Source organism: Dryas octopetala, chromosome 4, assembly GCF_963921425.1.
Source record: "Dryas octopetala chromosome 4, drDryOcto1.1, whole genome shotgun sequence".
Classification (NCBI taxonomy): Eukaryota; Viridiplantae; Streptophyta; class Magnoliopsida; order Rosales; family Rosaceae; genus Dryas; species Dryas octopetala.
Window position 1 is genome coordinate 25,546,524 of NC_141369.1, and position 18,636 is coordinate 25,565,159.

General features: G+C 39.6%; 5 protein-coding genes across 9 annotated transcripts; 4 read left to right on the forward strand and 1 right to left on the reverse strand.

Moving 5' to 3' along the window:
• The first annotated feature begins 694 nt into the window (after positions 1-694).
• LOC147288852 (uncharacterized) lies at positions 695-3,915 on the forward strand. Its single transcript, XM_086241050.1, has 7 exons — positions 695-815; positions 924-934; positions 1,073-1,177; positions 1,559-2,526; positions 2,620-2,734; positions 3,401-3,717; positions 3,879-3,915. Exons 1-7 carry the CDS (start codon positions 695-697, stop codon positions 3,913-3,915), a joined length of 1,674 nt encoding a protein of 557 aa, XP_086097176.1.
• A 976-nt stretch (positions 3,916-4,891) lies between these two features.
• On the forward strand, positions 4,892-8,056 carry LOC147288853 (cystinosin homolog). The gene is made up of 8 exons (XM_086239522.1): positions 4,892-5,113; positions 5,222-5,354; positions 6,009-6,098; positions 6,222-6,346; positions 6,856-6,898; positions 7,199-7,316; positions 7,439-7,488; positions 7,650-8,056. The coding sequence occupies exons 1-8, from the start codon at positions 4,995-4,997 to the stop codon at positions 7,794-7,796; spliced, it is 825 nt and encodes a 274-aa protein (XP_086095648.1). The 5' UTR covers positions 4,892-4,994; the 3' UTR covers positions 7,797-8,056.
• A 1,556-nt stretch (positions 8,057-9,612) lies between these two features.
• LOC147288854 (uncharacterized) lies at positions 9,613-10,507 on the forward strand. Its single transcript, XM_086242154.1, has one exon. It carries the CDS (start codon positions 9,680-9,682, stop codon positions 10,295-10,297), a length of 618 nt encoding a protein of 205 aa, XP_086098280.1. The 5' UTR covers positions 9,613-9,679; the 3' UTR covers positions 10,298-10,507.
• A 636-nt stretch (positions 10,508-11,143) lies between these two features.
• On the forward strand, positions 11,144-14,865 carry LOC147288855 (protein FAR1-RELATED SEQUENCE 5-like). 3 transcript variants are annotated; one of them, XR_015122008.1, is made up of 3 exons: positions 11,144-11,331; positions 11,950-14,586; positions 14,758-14,865. XR_015122008.1 is itself a non-coding variant. In XM_086242166.1 (3 exons), the coding sequence occupies exon 2, from the start codon at positions 11,954-11,956 to the stop codon at positions 14,483-14,485; it is 2,532 nt and encodes an 843-aa protein (XP_086098292.1). In that variant the 5' UTR covers positions 11,144-11,331; positions 11,950-11,953; the 3' UTR covers positions 14,486-14,523; positions 14,758-14,865. The 3 variants fall into 3 exon arrangements, 2 of the variants coding, with proteins under 2 accessions (XP_086098292.1, XP_086098291.1); XM_086242166.1 differs by having other exon boundaries at positions 11,950-14,523; XM_086242165.1 differs by lacking the exon at positions 14,758-14,865 and having other exon boundaries at positions 11,950-14,739.
• A 357-nt stretch (positions 14,866-15,222) lies between these two features.
• LOC147288856 (uncharacterized) lies at positions 15,223-18,574 on the reverse strand. 3 transcript variants are annotated; one of them, XM_086242168.1, is made up of 9 exons: positions 18,424-18,574; positions 17,485-18,264; positions 17,022-17,390; positions 16,868-16,926; positions 16,661-16,735; positions 16,166-16,265; positions 15,980-16,042; positions 15,702-15,812; positions 15,223-15,482 (listed from the first exon to the last, which is right to left on the reverse strand). In XM_086242168.1, the coding sequence occupies exons 1-9, from the start codon at positions 18,490-18,492 to the stop codon at positions 15,249-15,251; spliced, it is 1,860 nt and encodes a 619-aa protein (XP_086098294.1). In that variant the 5' UTR covers positions 18,493-18,574; the 3' UTR covers positions 15,223-15,248. The 3 variants fall into 3 exon arrangements, with proteins under 3 accessions (XP_086098294.1, XP_086098295.1, XP_086098293.1); XM_086242169.1 differs by having other exon boundaries at positions 16,166-16,238; positions 17,022-17,393; XM_086242167.1 differs by having other exon boundaries at positions 17,022-17,393.
• Positions 18,575-18,636: the final 62 nt, after the last annotated feature.

The window sequence follows — 18,636 nt, forward strand, 5'->3', positions numbered from 1 at the left end:
TGACTTCAGCAGCAACGCCGCCGCCACCGTTGCTCGCGGGCCGGACCCCTGCCACCGTCGCGCTCCTCCGCTGCTCCAGACGCCGCCGCCAACTCTACGTAACTGTGTGTGTTCCTTTCCGCTGCCACCGTCCGCTGCACACTCTCTCCCTGCCACCGTCCGCTGCACACGCACCCCCTGCCACCGTCGATCGCTGCGCACCCCCCCCCCTCGGCTGCTCCACGTCGACCAGTTGCACCTGTGCGCCGCCCAGTCCTAGCGACGACGCCGTCTTTTTCCACGTCGACCAGTTGCAGCGACGCCGACCCGACGCCATTCGCTCCTCTGTGCGCCGACCAGTCGCAGCAACGACGCCGTCCTCTTCCTTGTGCGCTGTCCTCTCCTCCAGACCCGACGCCGACGCCCCTGCTCGACACGCCGGCGACTGGGCGCACCTCTGCCGACCTGCTTGCCCGACGAGACGCCGCCTTGCCTGCTCGACACGACGCCGACGCCCCGCCTCCACCTTCCTTGAGCGCCGGCGACTGATGCTCGTCCGTTAGAGACGTCAACCCACTGCTGTTGCGTGAGTTCTCTACAACGCGACGCGGCTGGGACGACAATTTGGATTGGGCGTGGCTGTGAGCGGCAAAGAAGAAGAAGAAGAAGAAAAAAAAAAAAAAAAAATAATAATATTTAAAAAAGAAAAAAAAAAATGCTGCATTCCAGGGTGAACTCTGTTAGTTCCTCCAGCTTTGTTGTCAAGTCAGGTATCTCTAACTCTGCTTTGAGTAATTCTGCTTGTACTGGTAATGGTGCATGGATAATTGATACAGGTGCTACGGATCATATGACTTCTGATCGTTATGTTTTTAGTCATTTTTCGTCTGTCTGTTCTAAGCCATTTATTGTCAATGCCAATGGTGTGTCGTCTCCTGTTTTAGGAGATGGCACGGTATCCTTTTCCTCTGATTTGTCTTTGCATAATGTGCTGTTTGTTCCTTCCTTGAATTGTAACCTTATTTCTGTTAGTCAACTAACCAAAACTCATAATTGTGTGGCCACATTCTTTCCTACCCATTGTGTTTTCCAGGACATTCATACCAAGGAGAAGATTGGCAGTGGTCGAAAGAGTGGTGGATTGTACTATCTGGATAGTGGGGTTTCCGCTTCAGATGGTCGTGGCATTGTGAGTCTGGTTAGTGATGGTTCCTCTGAAAATCAGAAGAAGATTTGGTTGTGGCATCGCCGACTTGGTCATCCGTCCTTTAGTTATCTTCGGCGTTTATTTCCCTCTTTATTTCGTGGATTGAACATTTCCAATTTTAATTGTGAAGTTTGTGTGTTGGCCAAAAGTCATCGTTCAGTGTTTCCTTCTAGTGCTACACGTATGGATGTTCCTTTTGCTTTGGTCCACTCGGATGTTTGGGGTCCGGCCCCGTGTGGTACACATAAAGGAATGAAATGGTTTGTGACATTTATTGATGATTGTACTCGAATGACTTGGGTTTATCTTCTGAAACATAAAAGTGATGTGTGTGCTGTTTTTCGCCTTTTTCATCATATGGTCCTCACTCAGTTTGCCTGTCCTATTAAGGTTTTGCGCTCAGATAATGGCGGTGAGTTTGTTAATACAGAGTTGACTCAGTATTTTGCTTCTGCGGGGATCCTTCATCAGACTTCTTGCGCTCATTCTCCACAACAGAATGGGGTTGCTGAACGCAAAAATCGACATTTATTGGAAGTCACTCGGTCCCTTCTTCTGGGCGGTCATGTGCCTTCTTTGTTCTGGGGTGATGCCTTGAGTTCTGCCGTCTATCTGATTAATCGGACCCCATCTAGTGTCCTTGACTTTCGGCGACCTTTGGATGTTCTCTCGGATTTTGTCTCTCTCCCAGGTATCCTTCATTTGGAACCCCGGGTTTTTGGGTGTGTTGTTTTTGTGCATTTACATTCTCATCAGCGATCCAAGCTCGCATCTCGGGCTTTAGAGTGTGTTTTTGTTGGTTATGGTCCATCCCAGAAGGGGTACCGGTGCTATCATCCTTCTACTCAGCGCTTCTATGTTTCTATGGATGTCACTTTTCATGAACATCAACTTTTTTACTCTCCCCGTCCATTGGATTCTACCCTTCAGGGGGAGGTTTCTAGTGAAGTGCAGAATCGAGATGATATGTTGTTCTTTGAGGAAGGGTCAGAACAGACTACTGATTACCCAGTGTCTGAGTTTGAGAATGAGACTGGGACTGCAGAAATTACTGCGGATGAGACTGAGATTGCGGAAATTACTGAGGATGATACTGAGGATATGGTAGGACAACAACCCACGAATTCTGAGCCTGAGGAATCACCACTCCATGATAGTACCGCCATCTCTCCTACTCCATTGAATCAATCTTCTTCATCCATTGAGGTAACAAACAATACTCTTGATTCACATTCTGGTTCAGATGTTGTTTCTAATGCTTCTAGATTTACACTTCCTCCTCGGTCTAACCGAGGACAACCACCAGCTAAATATGAGCCAGATCCAAATGCCAAAGTTAGGTACTCAATTAATAATCATGTGTCATCTGTTAGGCTTTCAAAGTCATATGAATCGTATGTTCTGCAATTATCTTCTGTTTCTATTCCTAGTAGATTGCAGGATGCTCTTACAGATTCTAGATGGACCAAAGCTATGGCTGAAGAAATGGCGGCATTACAGAAGAATTCAACCTGGGAATTGGTTTCTCTACCTAAGGGGAAGAAGACAGTGGGATGCAGATGGGTGTTTGCAGTCAAACACAAAGCTGATGGGTCAGTTGAAAGGTATAAGGCAAGGTTGGTAGCAAAGGGTTATACACAGTCCTATGGCATAGACTACTTGGAGACGTTTGCTCCAGTGGCCAAGTTGAACACAGTACGGGTTCTGTTATCTTTGGCTGCTAACAAAGATTGGCCACTGCTTCAGTTTGATGTAAAGAATGCCTTTCTCCATGGTGATTTGACTGAAGAAGTATACATGGATCCTCCTCCAGGTATACCAGAGTTTGAGAATACGAGATTAGTATGCAGACTAAGGAAGTCTTTGTATGGTCTTAAACAATCTCCGAGAGCCTGGTTTGGGAGATTCACCCGTGCAATGAAGAACTATGGTTATCGGCAGAGTAATTTTGATCATACTTTGTTCCTAAAGAAAAGGGGGAAGAAGATTACTGCTCTTATCATTTACGTTGATGATATGGTTCTGACCGGAGATGATTATGAGGAAATCTCTAATTTGCAGAGGTACTTGTCTCAAGAGTTTGAAATGAAGCAGCTGGGGGACTTGAAGTTCTTTCTTGGGATAGAAGTGGCTCGGTCTAAACATGGCATATTCCTATCTCAAAGGAAATATGTTTTAGACTTGTTATCTGAAACTGGTATGCTTGGGTGTAAGCCAGCTGTCACTCCTATGGAACAAAACCATAGACTTTTCGAGTGTTTGGGGGCCTTGCCTGCAGATAAGGGGCGATATCAGAGACTTGTTGGAAGATTGATATATCTGTCTCACACTAGACCTGACATTGCTTATGCGGTTAGTGTAGTGAGCCAGTTTATGCATGCCCCGTGTAAACCCCATATGGATGCTGTGGAGCGAATTTTGCAGTATTTGAAATCTGCACCTGGTAAGGGATTGTTATTTGCTAATCATGGTCATGTGAATGTTGAAGGGTTTTCTGATGCAGACTGGGGTGGTTCAGCAGATGATAGAAGGTCTACCTCAGGCTACTTTACCTTTGTAGGAGGAAATTTGGTGACTTGGAGAAGTAAGAAGCAATCAGTTGTATCTAGGTCGAGTGCAGAGGCTGAATACAGAGGTATGGCACTTGGAGTAGTCGAACTTTTGTGGTTGAGACATTTATTGACTGATTTAGGATGTCCACCTACCAAACCTATGGACTTGTTTTGTGATAACAAATCTGCTATTGATATAGCACATAATCCTGTTCAGCATGATAGAACAAAACACATTGAGATTGATCGACACTTCATCAAAGAGAAACTTGAAGCGAAGATTATTAATTTTCCATTTGTGAAGTCCGAAGATCAGCTTGCAGATGTGTTGACCAAGGCTGTGGCAAATCGGGTGTTTTTGGACTCACTAGACAAGTTGGGCATGTGCGATATATATGCACCAACTTGAGGGGGAGTGTTGGTGTGAGTCAACACGTGTGATTAGTGTGTAATTATTAGAATTAATTAGGTGGTTTATTAATTCCTGTATTTTAGTTATAGGCCCATGTATATAAACCACTTTTAGTGGTCTTATTCTATTAATCAGAAAATATTGAAACCCTAAACCTAAGCCTCCTCTGAACAGAAAGTAATAAGAGAAGTAGGAAATGGATTCGTGCTGTGAGTTTCACTCTACTAATCACTAGGCCTACGCTGTCCAGCCAACGCTAATTCTGTGTAGTTGTGTACCCAAGACCCAAGTAGAAGTTTTGACCAAAAAAAAAAAAAAGACCCAAGTAGAAGCAACCCAACATCACCACAAAATTATTTACAAAATGAAAATGACTGAGAGAGTTGGTTTGAATCGTTTGATGAGGTCTTGGATGATGGCATTGGGTCCTTGGCGCTTTATAAGTTAAAGTCGTAACTGAATTTCAGCTCTATCCACAATCTTTGGCAGAACAGACTCACAGACTCACACGATATATTTATGAAGGAACTGAAATGAACTTGGCCGTTTAATGGCCTTTATTCATAAATGAAAAATCTTTGCTACTGCAAGTTACGAAGTTACAAGAAGCTTGAAAGAAAAAGGACCAATCAGATGAAGGTTTGCAGCCTAAAAGGCACGCATGACCGCCATGTCATCAAGTGGGGCCCACCTGGAAATGGACGCCCAAGTTACAGTTAAATGCTCAACTTATTAGAAAAGTCATGCAAACAATCCCCTTTCTTTCTTCCTCTTTGGGATTCCTCTCTCTCCGGCCCAGTGGGAATTGCAGAGGGAGAGAAGAGAGTGAGAGAGAGTGGGAAAAATGGCGTCTTGGAATTCAATTCCGATGGAAATCACATACGAAGTTCTGGGATGGATGGCTTTTTTATCTTGGTCCGTCAGCTTCTACCCACAAGTCATCTTGAATTTCCGAAGAAAAAGGTATTCATTTCCTTCCACAAACACTCGATTTTCTCCTGAATTTGTTTTCAAGATCTTTTCTTTATTAGTTTTGTTTACTTTTTTGGTGGTGGTGGCTGGTGGGTTTAGTGTTGTGGGGCTCAACTTCGATTTCGTGGTGCTGAATTTGACTAAGCACTCCTCCTATCTCATTTACAACGCCACTCTTTACTTTAGCTCCGCCGTTCAAAAGCAGTACTACCAGAAGTATGGCTCCGGAGAGGTTTGTTTTCCCTCCTTAACTTTATTTTATGACCACTTTCATTCCCAGCTGTTGTGCTCTTTGTTTCCAATAGGAAAGCTTGGATTTTTCGTCTTCAAATTAACATTATTGCATCTGGGTACGCAATATTTTGGTTGATTAGCAAGTTTTTTATTAAGTTCAGCTTAAATGCTGATAAAAGTATGTAAGTAACTCCATCATATAAGTGGTTTATTTAGGGCCCTTGGAGATTTTTTTTTTGGTAAGCTGGAGGGAAATTGGAGATTAACTGACATGGTTCCATGGATTTTGGGGGCGTCAACAAATTTGTGTCCCAGAAAGCTGCCCCCTGTGTTCCTTGTGTGTTCTGTCATATAGGTTTTTAGGCACATAACTGTTGTATTAAAGATAGTAGTTATAGTATTACCAAAAAAAAAGATGGTAGATATAGATTGTAATATCGATACTTTGACTCCAACTCTAAGAGCTGAAGTGGGACCATAGTTTATCAACAATTTAATATAGGACCACGTAGAAATTCAAATCCCAACTTGTGGCAGCTGGAATCTCAATGATGAAACTACTCTGTTCAGCTTAAATGGAAGGATGAGTTGAGTTGTTCTTATTGTATGTGTATATAGAAGTACTCATTCTTTTTATGTGCTATAATTGCAGATGATACCTGTAGCAGCAAATGATGTTGCTTTCTCCGTTCATGCTGTTTTATTAACAGCAGTTACCTTGTTCCAAATTGCAATCTATGATGTAAGTATTTTGATCTGCTTTTCAAGTTTATGTTGGATTCTGAGTTGTAGGTTGAAAATCCTGATGCTTGTCATTTTTTCATAAAAGTTTCATATTTGACCTTTTGTTTATGGCTTTATGCAGCGTGGAAGTCAGAAGGTCTCCAAAATTTCAATTGGAATTGTTGTTGCCGTCTGGTTAGCTGCTGCAGTTTGTTTCTTCGTAGCTTTGCCAAGCCATTCTTGGCTTTGGCTAATCTCCATTTTCAAGTAAGATGCTTATCTTTACGTTTTTGTGCCTCAAATTTCAATGCATTGTCAGTTGCAATTATGACCATCGTTTTATTTTTGCTGAAGGTTTCCATTCAAAGACTATGAGTGATTTTCAATTACCTTAATGGTTTTTAATATATTTTCTTAACTTTTTGCCTCATCAAGATCTGCTATTGTGGACTAACCATCTCTACCGAAATACATTCACTTTGGCCTTGAGCTTTCTGTGAATGAAAAAAATTATGATATGTAGTGGTGCAGAATATCAAGCTTTAGTTCTCTTTTGTTGCCTTGAAATTTTCTGTAGGTTATTTTCTCACTTCATACTGGTCTTGGACTGTTATTATATTATTATATTATTATGTGATACTTGGACTGTTATTATATTATTATATTATTATGTGATACTTGGACTGTTATTATATTATTATATTATTATGTGATAGTTGGATCTGTGCAAACTTCCCTTTCTAACTATGCCTTCAATTAATTTAATTTTGTTGCAGCTCAATACAAGTTTTTATGACAGTCATCAAATATATTCCCCAGGTCAGTATTGACTCCCCTTGAGATTGTTCATGTTGATGTGCTCAATTCATTGGTCGTGCCATGTCATTGGGAATCGTCACAGGACAGAACCATTCTTTACATTTTATGGCTTATGGGAGGCTTTATTGGTTCTAACTATGCACCAATCTTTACATTTTAAGTGTTACATTACTAATAACCTGTATCAAGTGGATTTTGTTGGGAAGGGTTACTGTTACTGCTGAATGAACCTGTATCCGTTTAATATTTTGTCATGAAACACTGTATGCCTGTACTAATACAAAACTTTCCAAAATATAGGCATCCATGAACTTCATGCGGAAGAGCACGGATGGATTCAGCATTGGCAACATTTTACTTGATTTTTCTGGAGGGGTGACAAATTATGCACAAATGGCTGTGCAATCTATAGATCAAGGTTCATCATCCCTTCCTCAACCACATGATAGTTGCAATTTGATAATATCCTTTTTTTATTTTTATGAAACAATTTGATAATATCCTTGATGCTTAATTTTCCTAACTTGTGCACCTTTCCAGATTCTTGGGTGAACTTTTATGGAAATATAGGGAAGACACTGCTGTCTTTGGTATGGATTGATTTTCGTTTTGAATTATTATTATTATCCATTTATGCCTCTTTCATTAAATGATAATATCAAACCATTGGCACATTTTCTCTTATTTTACTTTATTTATTTTTTTGTTCTGGGGGTAGATGCTTATACATTGATGGTGTTTACTATTTCAGATATCTATATTCTTTGATCTTCTCTTCATGTTTCAACATTTTGTGCTGTATAAAAAAAATGCCTTGATCTCTCCCAAAATCAGCAAGGAGAGCATGGAACCGCTCATCAAGCCCTCTGATGATCACCCAGTGTCGGAAAATGTATAAAGCTTGGCTTGGCTCAAGATGTATGATATTAGCCTACTTATATATATTATGTAAGAATTAGTCAACTTGATGGGTATCTGAATGTTGTCTTACCTTTCGATTTCGGCCTAAGCATGTTGCTTTACTTTCTGTACAGTAAAAAAAAAAAAAAGGCAAAAACATTTATTTGGAGCATTACTTTGAAAGTAGGCATATTGTATGAACATTATGCAATTGTATCAACTCTGAAGCAAAGCAATTCAAGCATTTGTAATTCTGTACCCACCTTTTTCCGAACCCTGAATTGGTTATATAGAGAATTGCTAATCTGATCAAGCTGCTGACCACTTGATGCTGTTGTGGTTGTAATTTGTAACGTGTAGACTAGAGTTAATTGATATATGAAACGTGTGGAACAAAGTTAAGTAAAAATGGGATCTGTCACGCAGATGTGCGATACTGATATGTACAAGATGGACTGCTTGGTCAATCTCCTTTTCTCATTCATTCTACTGGGACATAAAAAATAAAATAAAAAAACGGATTTCTTCCATTAATTACTAAAAACTAAATTTAGACTTTGTGAACAACCTGAGCAAGTTCCTGGAATGAAACTACTGAGATTCCTCTGTGTTGCAGACTTAAGTTCTAGCAATGTCCCTTAAGCTTAAGCAATTGGCCATTGCTAAGTGTTGACTTTTGAAAAAAGAAAAAAGAAAAAAGAAAGTGTCTATTTTTTTTTGTAGTAGTCTAGTAGATGAGTTGTCAATCTGTTTTGCCTTGGTCCACACGGATTAAGACCCACCAAACACCTTGCTTGCCAAGCTTCATTTCCCACACCAATACCATATATATATGAGTAGGGGTGGGCATTAGGACCGAAAATACCGAAACCATCCTATTCCGTGCCATTCCGTATCATTTGATCCCATCCCGTTTTTTTTTTTTCAATCCCGTACCGATCCCGTCGCATACCGATCTTAAACGAGATGGGATCGGTCCTGAAGTTTCAATACCGGGATGGTCCCGTCCCGTACCGATTAATTAAAATTTAATTATTTAATAATTTAATAGGCCCAAATATCACTAAACCCATTTTATTTTTTAACTTTTAGTCTTTCACCCAAAAACCCAACCCACACCCGTGAGGCCCAATGGCCCATGACTCCCAAATGGCCAAATGGCCTACAATCCTATTTTCCTAAAATTGAAAATTCTGAATCAGTAATCATCCCCAATTGGCCAATTCTAAAACAGTAAAACGCCTGATCCCTAAAATTATGTTTTGTAGTTTGAGATGTAATAAGTCATAAGGCTTAATTATGTTTTGTAGTTTGGATTTGGTAAATAAGCCATGAGGCTTAATTGTGATTTGCTGATTTATGAGTTTATGTTTGAACATGGAAACTTTGAATATTTGAATTGTTGAAGTTTATGTTGTATTGTTGTTTATTTGAATTTTGAATTTTGAATTTTGAATTGTTGAAGTCTTGAAGATGAATTTTCAATCTTGAATTAAAACAGTTTATTATTTGAATTCTTGTTCCGTTTGCATAGTTGAATAAAAATAGGTTATGTTTATTGTTTACAGGTTATTATTTGAAGATGAATCTTGAATAAAAATTGAATAATTAATTTTTTATTATTTTATTGTCTAGGATCGGGATGGTACCGAACCCGTACCGAATCACTTTGGTACGGGACGAGATGGTACCATAATCCCAAAACCCTCATCCCATCCCGTACCGATCCCGAACTCAAATCATGAGATGGGAACGGGATGAGGGAAGTCCCATCCCCCTCCATCTCGTGCCCACCCCTATATATGAGAGGCACAACCACTCCATCTATCATTCTTTGAGTCTTTCATTTAGCTCACAAGTTCACGAGTCAATTTTGCTGCAATGAAGAGAGAGGGTCGCCAACATGGGATGGTCCGGACTTACCGGGTCCTCCCAGTCCCAATGAACCCAAGACCCGGGACCCGACAGATCAGCATGTTTGATTCACCACCCACAGCCGGGTTGTTCACCAAGGTGTCTACCAAGCCCACCAACCACTCCAAGTTCACGGGCAAGTGTGGCAAGCCCCGGTGCATCGGCTGCCACATTCACCCGGTTTGTAAGTCCAAAGACAAGACCAAGGGCAACCAGAAGCTCAAATCCTCCGGCGACGTCGCGTCCAATTATCGGTTGGTCACTTGGCGGGTCGTGGACGGCCGACCCGGATTAAACTTTTCCGGGTCTTCCGCCACTGGGATTTTGGATCATCTGTCTAGTGATAATGATAATAACTACGATGATGATCATGATGAAGAAGAAACCAATGGCTACGCAAGTGACACCTATGATGATATGCATGTTGATTCACGTGGTTATAATAAAAATGATGATCTGAGGGTGGATTTTGATGATGTTGACGAACATGGTAATAATGAAGAGATGGGTTTCTTCAATGTGGATTATGTGGTTGATGAAATTGATCAGGAAGATGAAGGTTGGTGTTTAGTGCCAGAAACGTGATTGAACGTTTGTGTTAATGCTTTGTATTTTTGTTACTTTATTGAAGTACAAGTTTAGTTGTTGTTTTGGTTCTGTTTGCTTAGTTGGTGGTACAGGGCTGTGGTCGATTTGGTCTTGTAAATGGATGATTTTTCGTGAATAATAAGAAGATACAAAGACAGTATTTCCCCATTTCTGGGCATGGAAGCTGCTTCAATTTTTAATTTTTAATTTTATTTTTTTTCTATTTCCAGCTTTTATTGGTTGTGAATTCTGCATTTGAAAGACTGAAACAAGTTTCGTGTAGGCAAAACTAAGTAAGATCCACGTCATTGAGCCAATTCTTAGGGGTATGAATGAGACACATTTATGGCTGATGATAATGCTATATCTTTATTTTGGGATATCTACATTAAATGATTTGTTTAATATTTGGATTATTTTCAAATTATTAGAATCATATATTGATAGAAAAAAGATTGAATTAAGATTTGCAGTCAGTCATGCAGTAAAAGTATAATACATACTTTGGGGGTATTCGAAATCAGCCTAATCTAAGTCGTTGGGATTAATCCAAAATAAGATGAGAAAACAAATTAGAATTCAATCTCAAAGTTTTGATTCCATCGGTTCAAGGTATTTAAGGCTAATCAATCCAATTCAATTATTAAAACGAACATGTTTGGATTGGTTGATTGATTAAATGAATGGAACCCGATGGATAGAAAAATTCTCAATCACCAACACGTCATTGTACATTCCAAACAGCACCTTAAGCTGCATTTAGGATACCAATGACCATCCGCCACGTCAAGATGTGAGCTGAGAAAACTAAAGGTCCGCACTCTCCTGTTTTCGCCCCAGTCTGTAACCGAATGGAGCTGAGAAAAAAGCCCTAAAACTCTACAGTTCTTCCGGTTGCTATCTGCCACCTATCACCAAGATCAGAAAGATCTGGACCCTTGAATTACCACCGGAACATCCAAGGGGTTTGCACTCTCGAAGCAGCAGATTTTTCCCCATTTCCTTTCCTCCTCCTCCTTTCACTCTCTAAGGTTTACCCTCTCTCTCTCTCTCACTGTCTGGAGTTACGGGTTCTGTTTGAATATTCTCTTGAATGTTTGGTGCTATATGGGTTGCTTTTTTATTGAGAATTGTAATGAAAGTTCTGGTCTTTTGGTTCTTTCATTTGCATTACTGTTTCGAAAAGTTTATATTTTTTCTCTCTGGCATTCATATATGGTTGGAAGAACTGAGTATGCTAATTGCTAATGATGACTGTAACCCATATGTGTTTTTTGATTTAAGGTCTAAAACTGTAAATTGATCATTTTTGAACTCACATTTTCTATTACCGAGTACCAATTTATTGTCTTTTTCCCACCCAATTGATATAAATGGAGGCTAACTGAGTACCAATTTAAGGTCACATGCTTAGCTCATTGTTTTTCCATTTTGGGTTACTTGTGAATATCGTCTAAATATTCCTAGCTGTGGTATATATTACAATCTGCTATTCTGCTCCATAGTTGTCAGCGTTCAGTAAGAATCACTTGCTGTTTATTTTAACATGTATGATGTGTTCTTTTTTATGGGGGATATAAACTGAGGGTTCTTGTCGTATTGAATTGAATCTGTACCTTGTTTCTTTTTATCTTCCCTCCTTAATGAAGGCGAATGGGTTGTAATGAGCCTGATATATTGAGTCATCCACAAATAGAGAGTCACAACAATGAACTTCCGACGTCATGTAGATTGGCTATTGATGTGGAACATGAGTGTCAAAGCCCCAAAGGTTCCTCTACCAAAAGGAGTCAGGCAGCTATCGACCTTGAACATGAGTGTCAGAGAGAGTGTCAATGCACAAAAGGTTCCTCTTCAGAAAAGAGTCAGGTGGTTGTTGATAGTGAGCATGAGTATCAGAGCCCTAGTGCTTCTTCTGTTGACAAGAGCCAGGTGGAAATTGATGATGAGGAGTGTCGAACCCCAAAATTTTCCTCTGTTAGTAAGTTTGAGATGGATGTAGACAGTGAACAGGAGTCTCAGAGTCCAAATGTTGTCTGTACTGATGTATCAGGAGCTGGTATTCCCATAAAAGGTGAGGAAGACATATATGTGGTACCTCAAGTTGGCATGGAGTTTGAGTCAGAAGATCATGCATACAATTGTTACAGTAGATATGCCGTGTTGGAAGGTTTCAGCATTAGAAAAGATTTCGTAAACAAAAGTAGGATAGATGGTGCAGTTGTTTCGAGAAGGTACACTTGTTTCAGACAAGGATATCGGCCTACCCAACATAATGCCAATGTGAGGAAATCCCGGCAGGAAACAAGAACTGGTTGCTTGGCACACATGACCATTGCACGTCAATCCAATGGCAAGTTTTGTGTTACTCATTTTGAACCAAAGCACAATCACGAGTTTGTTACGCCTTGTACAACTTATCTGTTACCATCACAGAAGAGACTCAATTTTGCTCAAGCAGTTGAAGCTGACTTGGCTGATAATTCTGGAATGGATGGGGTGCCAAAACTTGGAATGGGGTTTGACTCAGAAGTTCATGCATTTGAGTTCTACAATACATATGCTGGACGGGTAGGTTTTAGTGTACGAAAAGATTATGTAAATAGGAGCAAGATAGATGGTGCAGTGGTCTCTAGAAGGTTTACGTGCTTTAGAGAAGGTTTTCGGCAGAGAGACAAACGGGATATGAATGTGAAGAGACCTCGAAAGGAGACAAGAATTGGCTGTTTGGCGCAATTGGTCATATCTCGGCAGCTAGATGGTAAGTACCGTGTCACTCACTTTGAAGAAAAGCACAATCATGAGCTTGTTGCTGCATGTAGAGTTCACATGTTACGGTCGCAAAAGAGATTAGTTGCAGCTCAAGTTATCAATGGTGATTTAGTTGACTGTTCTAAGATACAGACAAAATCAGCTTCTGAGTTAATATGTAAGACAGTTAGAGATTGTGATAATCACAGTTATAATCCCATAGATTATAAAAGTAAACTTCCTTCCAAACGTATGAGAGAAATGAGAGAGGGAGAATCAGCCAGACTTCAACAATTTTTTCAGAGCAAAAAATTGAAAAGCCCTTCCTTCTTTTATGCTATGCAACCCGATGCAGATGATCAAGTAGCTAATGTATTCTGGACTGACACCAAGATGGTGACGGACTACAGTGATTTTGGTGATGTGATTTGCTTTGATACGACTTACAGATTGCAAAGAGATTGCCGACCTTTTGCACCTTTCATTGGGATAAATCATCATAAGCAATTGGTGATCTTTGGTGCTGCACTTTTATACGATGAAAGTATTCAATCTTACAAGTGGCTCTTCCAAACTTTCCTAGAGGCAATGTCTGGAAAGAAGCCAAAGACTATCCTCACAGATCAAGATGCAGTAATGGCTGAAGCAATTGATTTGGCGTTTCCAGAATCACACCATCGAATTTGTGTTTGGCATGTTTATCAAAATGCACTTAAACAACTAAGCTACATGTTTGTGGGCTCCAGTTCTTTTATCAATGATTTAAGTAGTTGCCTTTTTTATCATGATGATGAGGAGGATTTCGTTAATGCATGGAAGGTATTGTTGGATGTATATGGTCTTTGGGAAAATGAGTGGTTGCATGAGATGTTTGAATATAGAGAGAAATGGGCCATAGCTTATGGAAGGCATATTTTTTGTGCTGACATAAAAAGTGCACTACTACACGAAAGTTTTACTGAAAACTTAAGAAAGTACTTAAAGTTGGACTCAGATGTGCTTCCACTTTTCAAGCATCTTGGAAAGGTGGTAAATGATTGGCACTACAAAGAGCTAGAGGCCAATTACAACATGAGCCAGCATCCTCCAAAACTAATGGGGGATGTGATTTTTTTGAAGCATCCAAGGGAAATTTACACACCAAGGATATTTGAATTATTCCAGAAAGAGTATGAAACATGCCTAAATATCATTGTGAATCAATGCACTGAGACTGGGTCATTGCTTGAGTACAAAGTTAGCATATATGGGCAACCGCGAGAGTACACAGTAACTTTTGATTCATCCATTGAGGCAGTTGCCTGTAATTGTATGAAATTTGAGTTTATGGGAGTTTTGTGCAGCCACACATTGAAAGTGCTCGACTATAGGAATATAAAGATTCTCCCCTCCCAATACATTCTGAAGAGGTGGGTTAAAGATGCTAGGGTCTGAAATTACAGAGGAAAATCTTGGGGTCACTGTATAAGAAGGTAATAAAGAGATCTGAGATGCATAACAGTCTATTTATCAGTTGTGGCTTCTGAAGTTGGAAGGTGATTCATTTGCATAAACACAATTCAAAAGTAATACTAGTCTATTTATTAATTTCATGTAAATTCTGTATAATGTTTTCCTGAACACCTTCTTTCATTTGTATTTCAAAGCTTGAAAGAATATTAAAAGCTTAAAAAGAAAAAATAAATCTCTTTTTCCCTTTCTTTCAGACATCTCCTGTGCTGCTTGTATAGAGACTGCCGTCAATAGCAATACCATATTCTTTGAACAGTCAGTAGGGAGCTCAAGTCCTTAATACTCAATGATCACTCGATGGCTATATTTTCTTGGATATAATTTTGAATTCCTTGGCGTTAAAGGCTTGCGAATGTTATTGAGCTTCCTGCATGCTTTAACAGATTTTTTTTCTCTGCTACTTGTGGGCTGGATAAATTCATGAATGAATTCCACATGTTTGCTTGCTGGCTTCCATAATTTCTACAATTCCTAGAGTTGAAATAACTCTTGGTAAATGGTAAATGGAGATACTTTACAATCTTTGTCTACTAAACACTAGTTTCCAAACTACACTCTTCATACATGTACGAATTTGTTAAAACTATTGTCTCTTGCAAATTCAATTTTGTATGTGGTGCGATCAAGTCTATCTAGAAGTTGCTCGAAGCTTTCAACAGGACTGATATTTTCCAATAAATTCTGGTCAAACAGAAACTTGGTTTATCCGAGCTGAATATGGAGATGTATTCTCATGAGTAGTCTTTAAGGATCGTGAAATGAGAGAACAAGTTGGAGTTCGCTTATTCTTTCCCTGGGCATCCTTGGAGCCACTGCTCTTGATTGAAGGTCCACTAGGAGGTAGAGAGGTTGAGCCATCAACTGTGCTGGGAGTGAGCTTTTTCCCTAGCTTCTGTGACTGAGGCTGAGTAACTGGAACCTGTAGGAAGGAAGAAAGCAGGGATAATAAAAAAGCATTAAATTTCATACACCTAACTGACACCATTCAAGAAATACATCTAATTCTAGGCAGATATCTTTTACACACACAGAAAAAACGCCCACGAATCATGATCATTGATAGTAAGGATGTCTGGGATAGTTTTCAAAGAAGCATAACTGCTTCTTGATGTAAGGTAACATGAAGGACAAACATTACCTTCTGTATCTCATTCTTTTGTGATTTTCTTTCTTTATAGAAGTGAGGAAGTGGCCTGGCTTTGAAGCAAAGGCTTTGACTGAACTTTCCAATTTCCGTTTCTTCTTTCTCCTGCATAAAGCACATAGAGAATGTATTGAGCCTAGTTGTTGTGAACAAAACTAGTTTGGTAGAGATGGTGTCATACACACTTTACTGTCTAGGCCCATTAAGTTGCATTCTGTTTTCATTAAGTACTTCTTGCTGATTTTTACAAACAAAAGTAATACAGGACAAACCTTGAGTTTTCCTTTTACTTGCACCTTTTGTGCCTCATTAGCATTGAACTTTTCTTCAAGTTTCTGAAAGCAATGAGGCAGAATATGACATCCATAAGTACTTTAAACCACATATAGTTCTACTTCATAAAATAGAATGGACTGTAATTCAGAAACATATAGAAAAGGAAATATGCCAATCCTTGCCTTCCTTCTACTTGCAGCCCTTTCTTCAGTTCTTAAGAAAGGGGCAGATGAAAATGGGGACCGCGCTTTGTTTCTGCAGGCACTTAAAAATTTTGAACAACTGCCCAAATTGGAAAAAACAACAAAAATTATAAGAACTCAAAGCCCATTCCTAAGGAGTGGGGCTAGGTGGGGCCCTCAAAACCATTAATTCAGATATTTATATTCAACGTGGGTTGGCTTGCATATGCTTCTGGAGCTATTAATGCTACATTAACATACAATTTGAAAACAACTGCGGTCTGACCAGGTAATACTATAGGCAAGTAATTGTTTGTATTCCTGTTTACAAACATGCAATATTCCCTGTATAATATGCAATGGTTCCATGTAATTTTTTGAATTATCCCGATTATATATCAGCAATGCTTTATATATGTCTTGGATAAATTATGAACATTTTGTGATAATACATGTGAATTAAACAGGCAAAAAGTCAAAAGAAAAGGCATATACTCTGTACGGAGGGAGCGCCATTTGGGCCCAAATGTTTTGGTTCCAGTGGTTGAAGGATCAAGTGGTGTTTTGATTCTGTGAATAATAAAAAACACGAGCAGAAACAAGATCAGTCATGAGTCATTTATGGATATAATAAATAAGAGACAAAAATAAAGATTGAAGCATTTTCGAAGATTGCATATTGTGCTCCATACGATCAGGTACCTTCTCTTTTCTGAACAAGGGGTTGTTGAAGAATGGTTGTGCACCTCATTCTTAGACACCTGCAGTTCCAAAGACAAAAATCTCTTAGCATGGTTGACAAAACTGCAAAGTTTTAGAAACCATTTTGGAAATATTCAAAGAATTTGGGAGGCACCATAGTTGGAGTCCTTAGAGGAGTTAAACAATCTTTAGATGTCTTGAAAGAACCACCACCAACTCTTGAATTTTCAATCTTCCTGATGACCGTTGAAGTAAATCTGGAAAGTTCTCTGATGGGTGTAAAACCGACCGACTTGTGAAGTGATTTTGGAGATGATCTTTTCTTGTCCTCGTAGTCTGTTGCCAGCTTTTTATGTAAAGGAGTGGCATTGTCATCCTTCCTGAGACAACTAGGAGCTCTGGGTTTTGATGGAGAAGATGGGACCTTAGGTGCTTTATGATTCACTAATGCTGATTTCGTGGAAGAAAGTGTCGTTTTCTTCTTTCTCATTGGTGATAAAGCTTCTTTCTTGGAGCTGTAACTCTGCTGAAACAACAATTTAATGCAAGTTGAGCAACTTCCATAGTCCATGGGTGTTAAAACTATACAAATCATGGTTATAAATCAATATTGTTACCTTTAGCAGAGGCTTTTCCATCTGGGGTGTGCTACTGACCTCCTTGTGGTTATCAGCATCATTGCGCATTTGGCTTGAAAGTTCAATCTCAGCAGAATTATCCACCAAAACTTGGTGTTCAGTTTCAGGATTAGCAACTTGCAGCTCGCTGCTTTCATATTTGTCAATTACAATGTTTGAATCATACCCATCGGTATGGACGATGAAAGTTTCTTTTCTATTTGGCTCTTTGACCTCCTCTTGTTTATGGAGGTGTTCTGTCACAGGATGCACCTTTCCGCTATCAAGTTTGTCCGTTTCAAAAATATCAACAATGAAAGCTTCCTCTCTACTTGTCTCCTTTACCTCCTCTTCCTCTTGATCAAAGAAGTGTTCAGGTACAGGATGCACCTTGCTGCTTTCAAATCTGCCCTCTTCTTCTTCTTCTTCTGTTGTTGCTTCATCTTCTTCTCCATTCGGATCTTGGACCTTCTCTTCCTCTTCCTCCTTTTCATAGACGACCACTTCAAAGGTTTTCAGAGATGGGGTTTCAGATTTGGGTGATGCAGCATTTGCTTGTTGTTCAAGCAAGGCTGCGGCTGCGGCTCTTTGAGCAGCAATTTTCCTGTAATGTTCTTCAAAGAAGGCCTTCTTTTGTGCAACTGAACCAGGGCGGGAGTACCTCTCTGCCTCTTCCACATAGCGGTTGTGAGAGAATGTGGACCATTTCTCCCAAGCTAAGTTCTCTGTCGTGAACCTCCCAAATGATACTGAATGCCCAAATGCATGAATTGGGTTTCCCTGAAACAACAAAGTTGGTCGATCAAGTTTTCAACTTTTCACAATGAAATGAATTCTCAAACCCAAATCTTAACTACCCAGTTACTGAAAACTGAAATGCACATAGAATTTGGCCTTGAAATAACATAAAACAGAAAGACAATTCGAAGAAGAACTGACCTCGTGTGTTTCATTGGGAATGCCTGAAACATAAGAGAAAGGTTGCATGAGACAGGTTGATTCTCCCATAACGAACAATTTCCAAATTTGATGTGGTGAGACCTATTCCTCCCAAAAATCCAAACTTGAAAACCCTATATTGCTGTCTAATTATCGAATTATTGAATTAATGATTACATTGGGGTCGTCCCTGGTTGATTTCGAATTTGAAAT

What these genes read in the sequence shown, in the direction of transcription:
- LOC147288852 (XM_086241050.1), top strand. Translation starts at nt 695, where the DNA reads ATGCTGCATTCCAGGGTGAACTCTGTTAGTTCCTCCAGCTTTGTTGTC. An exon ending in TACCTAAGGGGAAGAAGACA is followed by an intron (nt 2,735 to 3,400) that starts GTGGGATGCAGA and finishes CTTGGGTGTAAG; the next exon opens with CCAGCTGTCACTCCTATGGA. An exon ending in GGTTCAGCAGATGATAGAAG is followed by an intron (nt 3,718 to 3,878) that starts GTCTACCTCAGG and finishes TGACTGATTTAG; the next exon opens with GATGTCCACCTACCAAACCT.
- LOC147288855 (XM_086242166.1), top strand. Translation starts at nt 11,954, where the DNA reads ATGGGTTGTAATGAGCCTGATATATTGAGTCATCCACAAATAGAGAGT.
- LOC147288854 (XM_086242154.1), top strand. Translation starts at nt 9,680, where the DNA reads ATGAAGAGAGAGGGTCGCCAACATGGGATGGTCCGGACTTACCGGGTC.
- LOC147288853 (XM_086239522.1), top strand. Translation starts at nt 4,995, where the DNA reads ATGGCGTCTTGGAATTCAATTCCGATGGAAATCACATACGAAGTTCTG. An exon ending in TCCAAATTGCAATCTATGAT is followed by an intron (nt 6,099 to 6,221) that starts GTAAGTATTTTG and finishes GGCTTTATGCAG; the next exon opens with CGTGGAAGTCAGAAGGTCTC. An exon ending in TGGCTAATCTCCATTTTCAA is followed by an intron (nt 6,347 to 6,855) that starts GTAAGATGCTTA and finishes ATTTTGTTGCAG; the next exon opens with CTCAATACAAGTTTTTATGA.
- LOC147288856 (XM_086242167.1), bottom strand. Translation starts at nt 18,492, where the DNA reads ATGGGAGAATCAACCTGTCTCATGCAACCTTTCTCTTATGTTTCAGGC. An exon ending in TGGAAAAGCCTCTGCTAAAG is followed by an intron (nt 17,394 to 17,484) that starts GTAACAATATTG and finishes TTGTTGTTTCAG; the next exon opens with CAGAGTTACAGCTCCAAGAA. An exon ending in CCTTGTTCAGAAAAGAGAAG is followed by an intron (nt 16,736 to 16,867) that starts GTACCTGATCGT and finishes TATTATTCACAG; the next exon opens with AATCAAAACACCACTTGATC.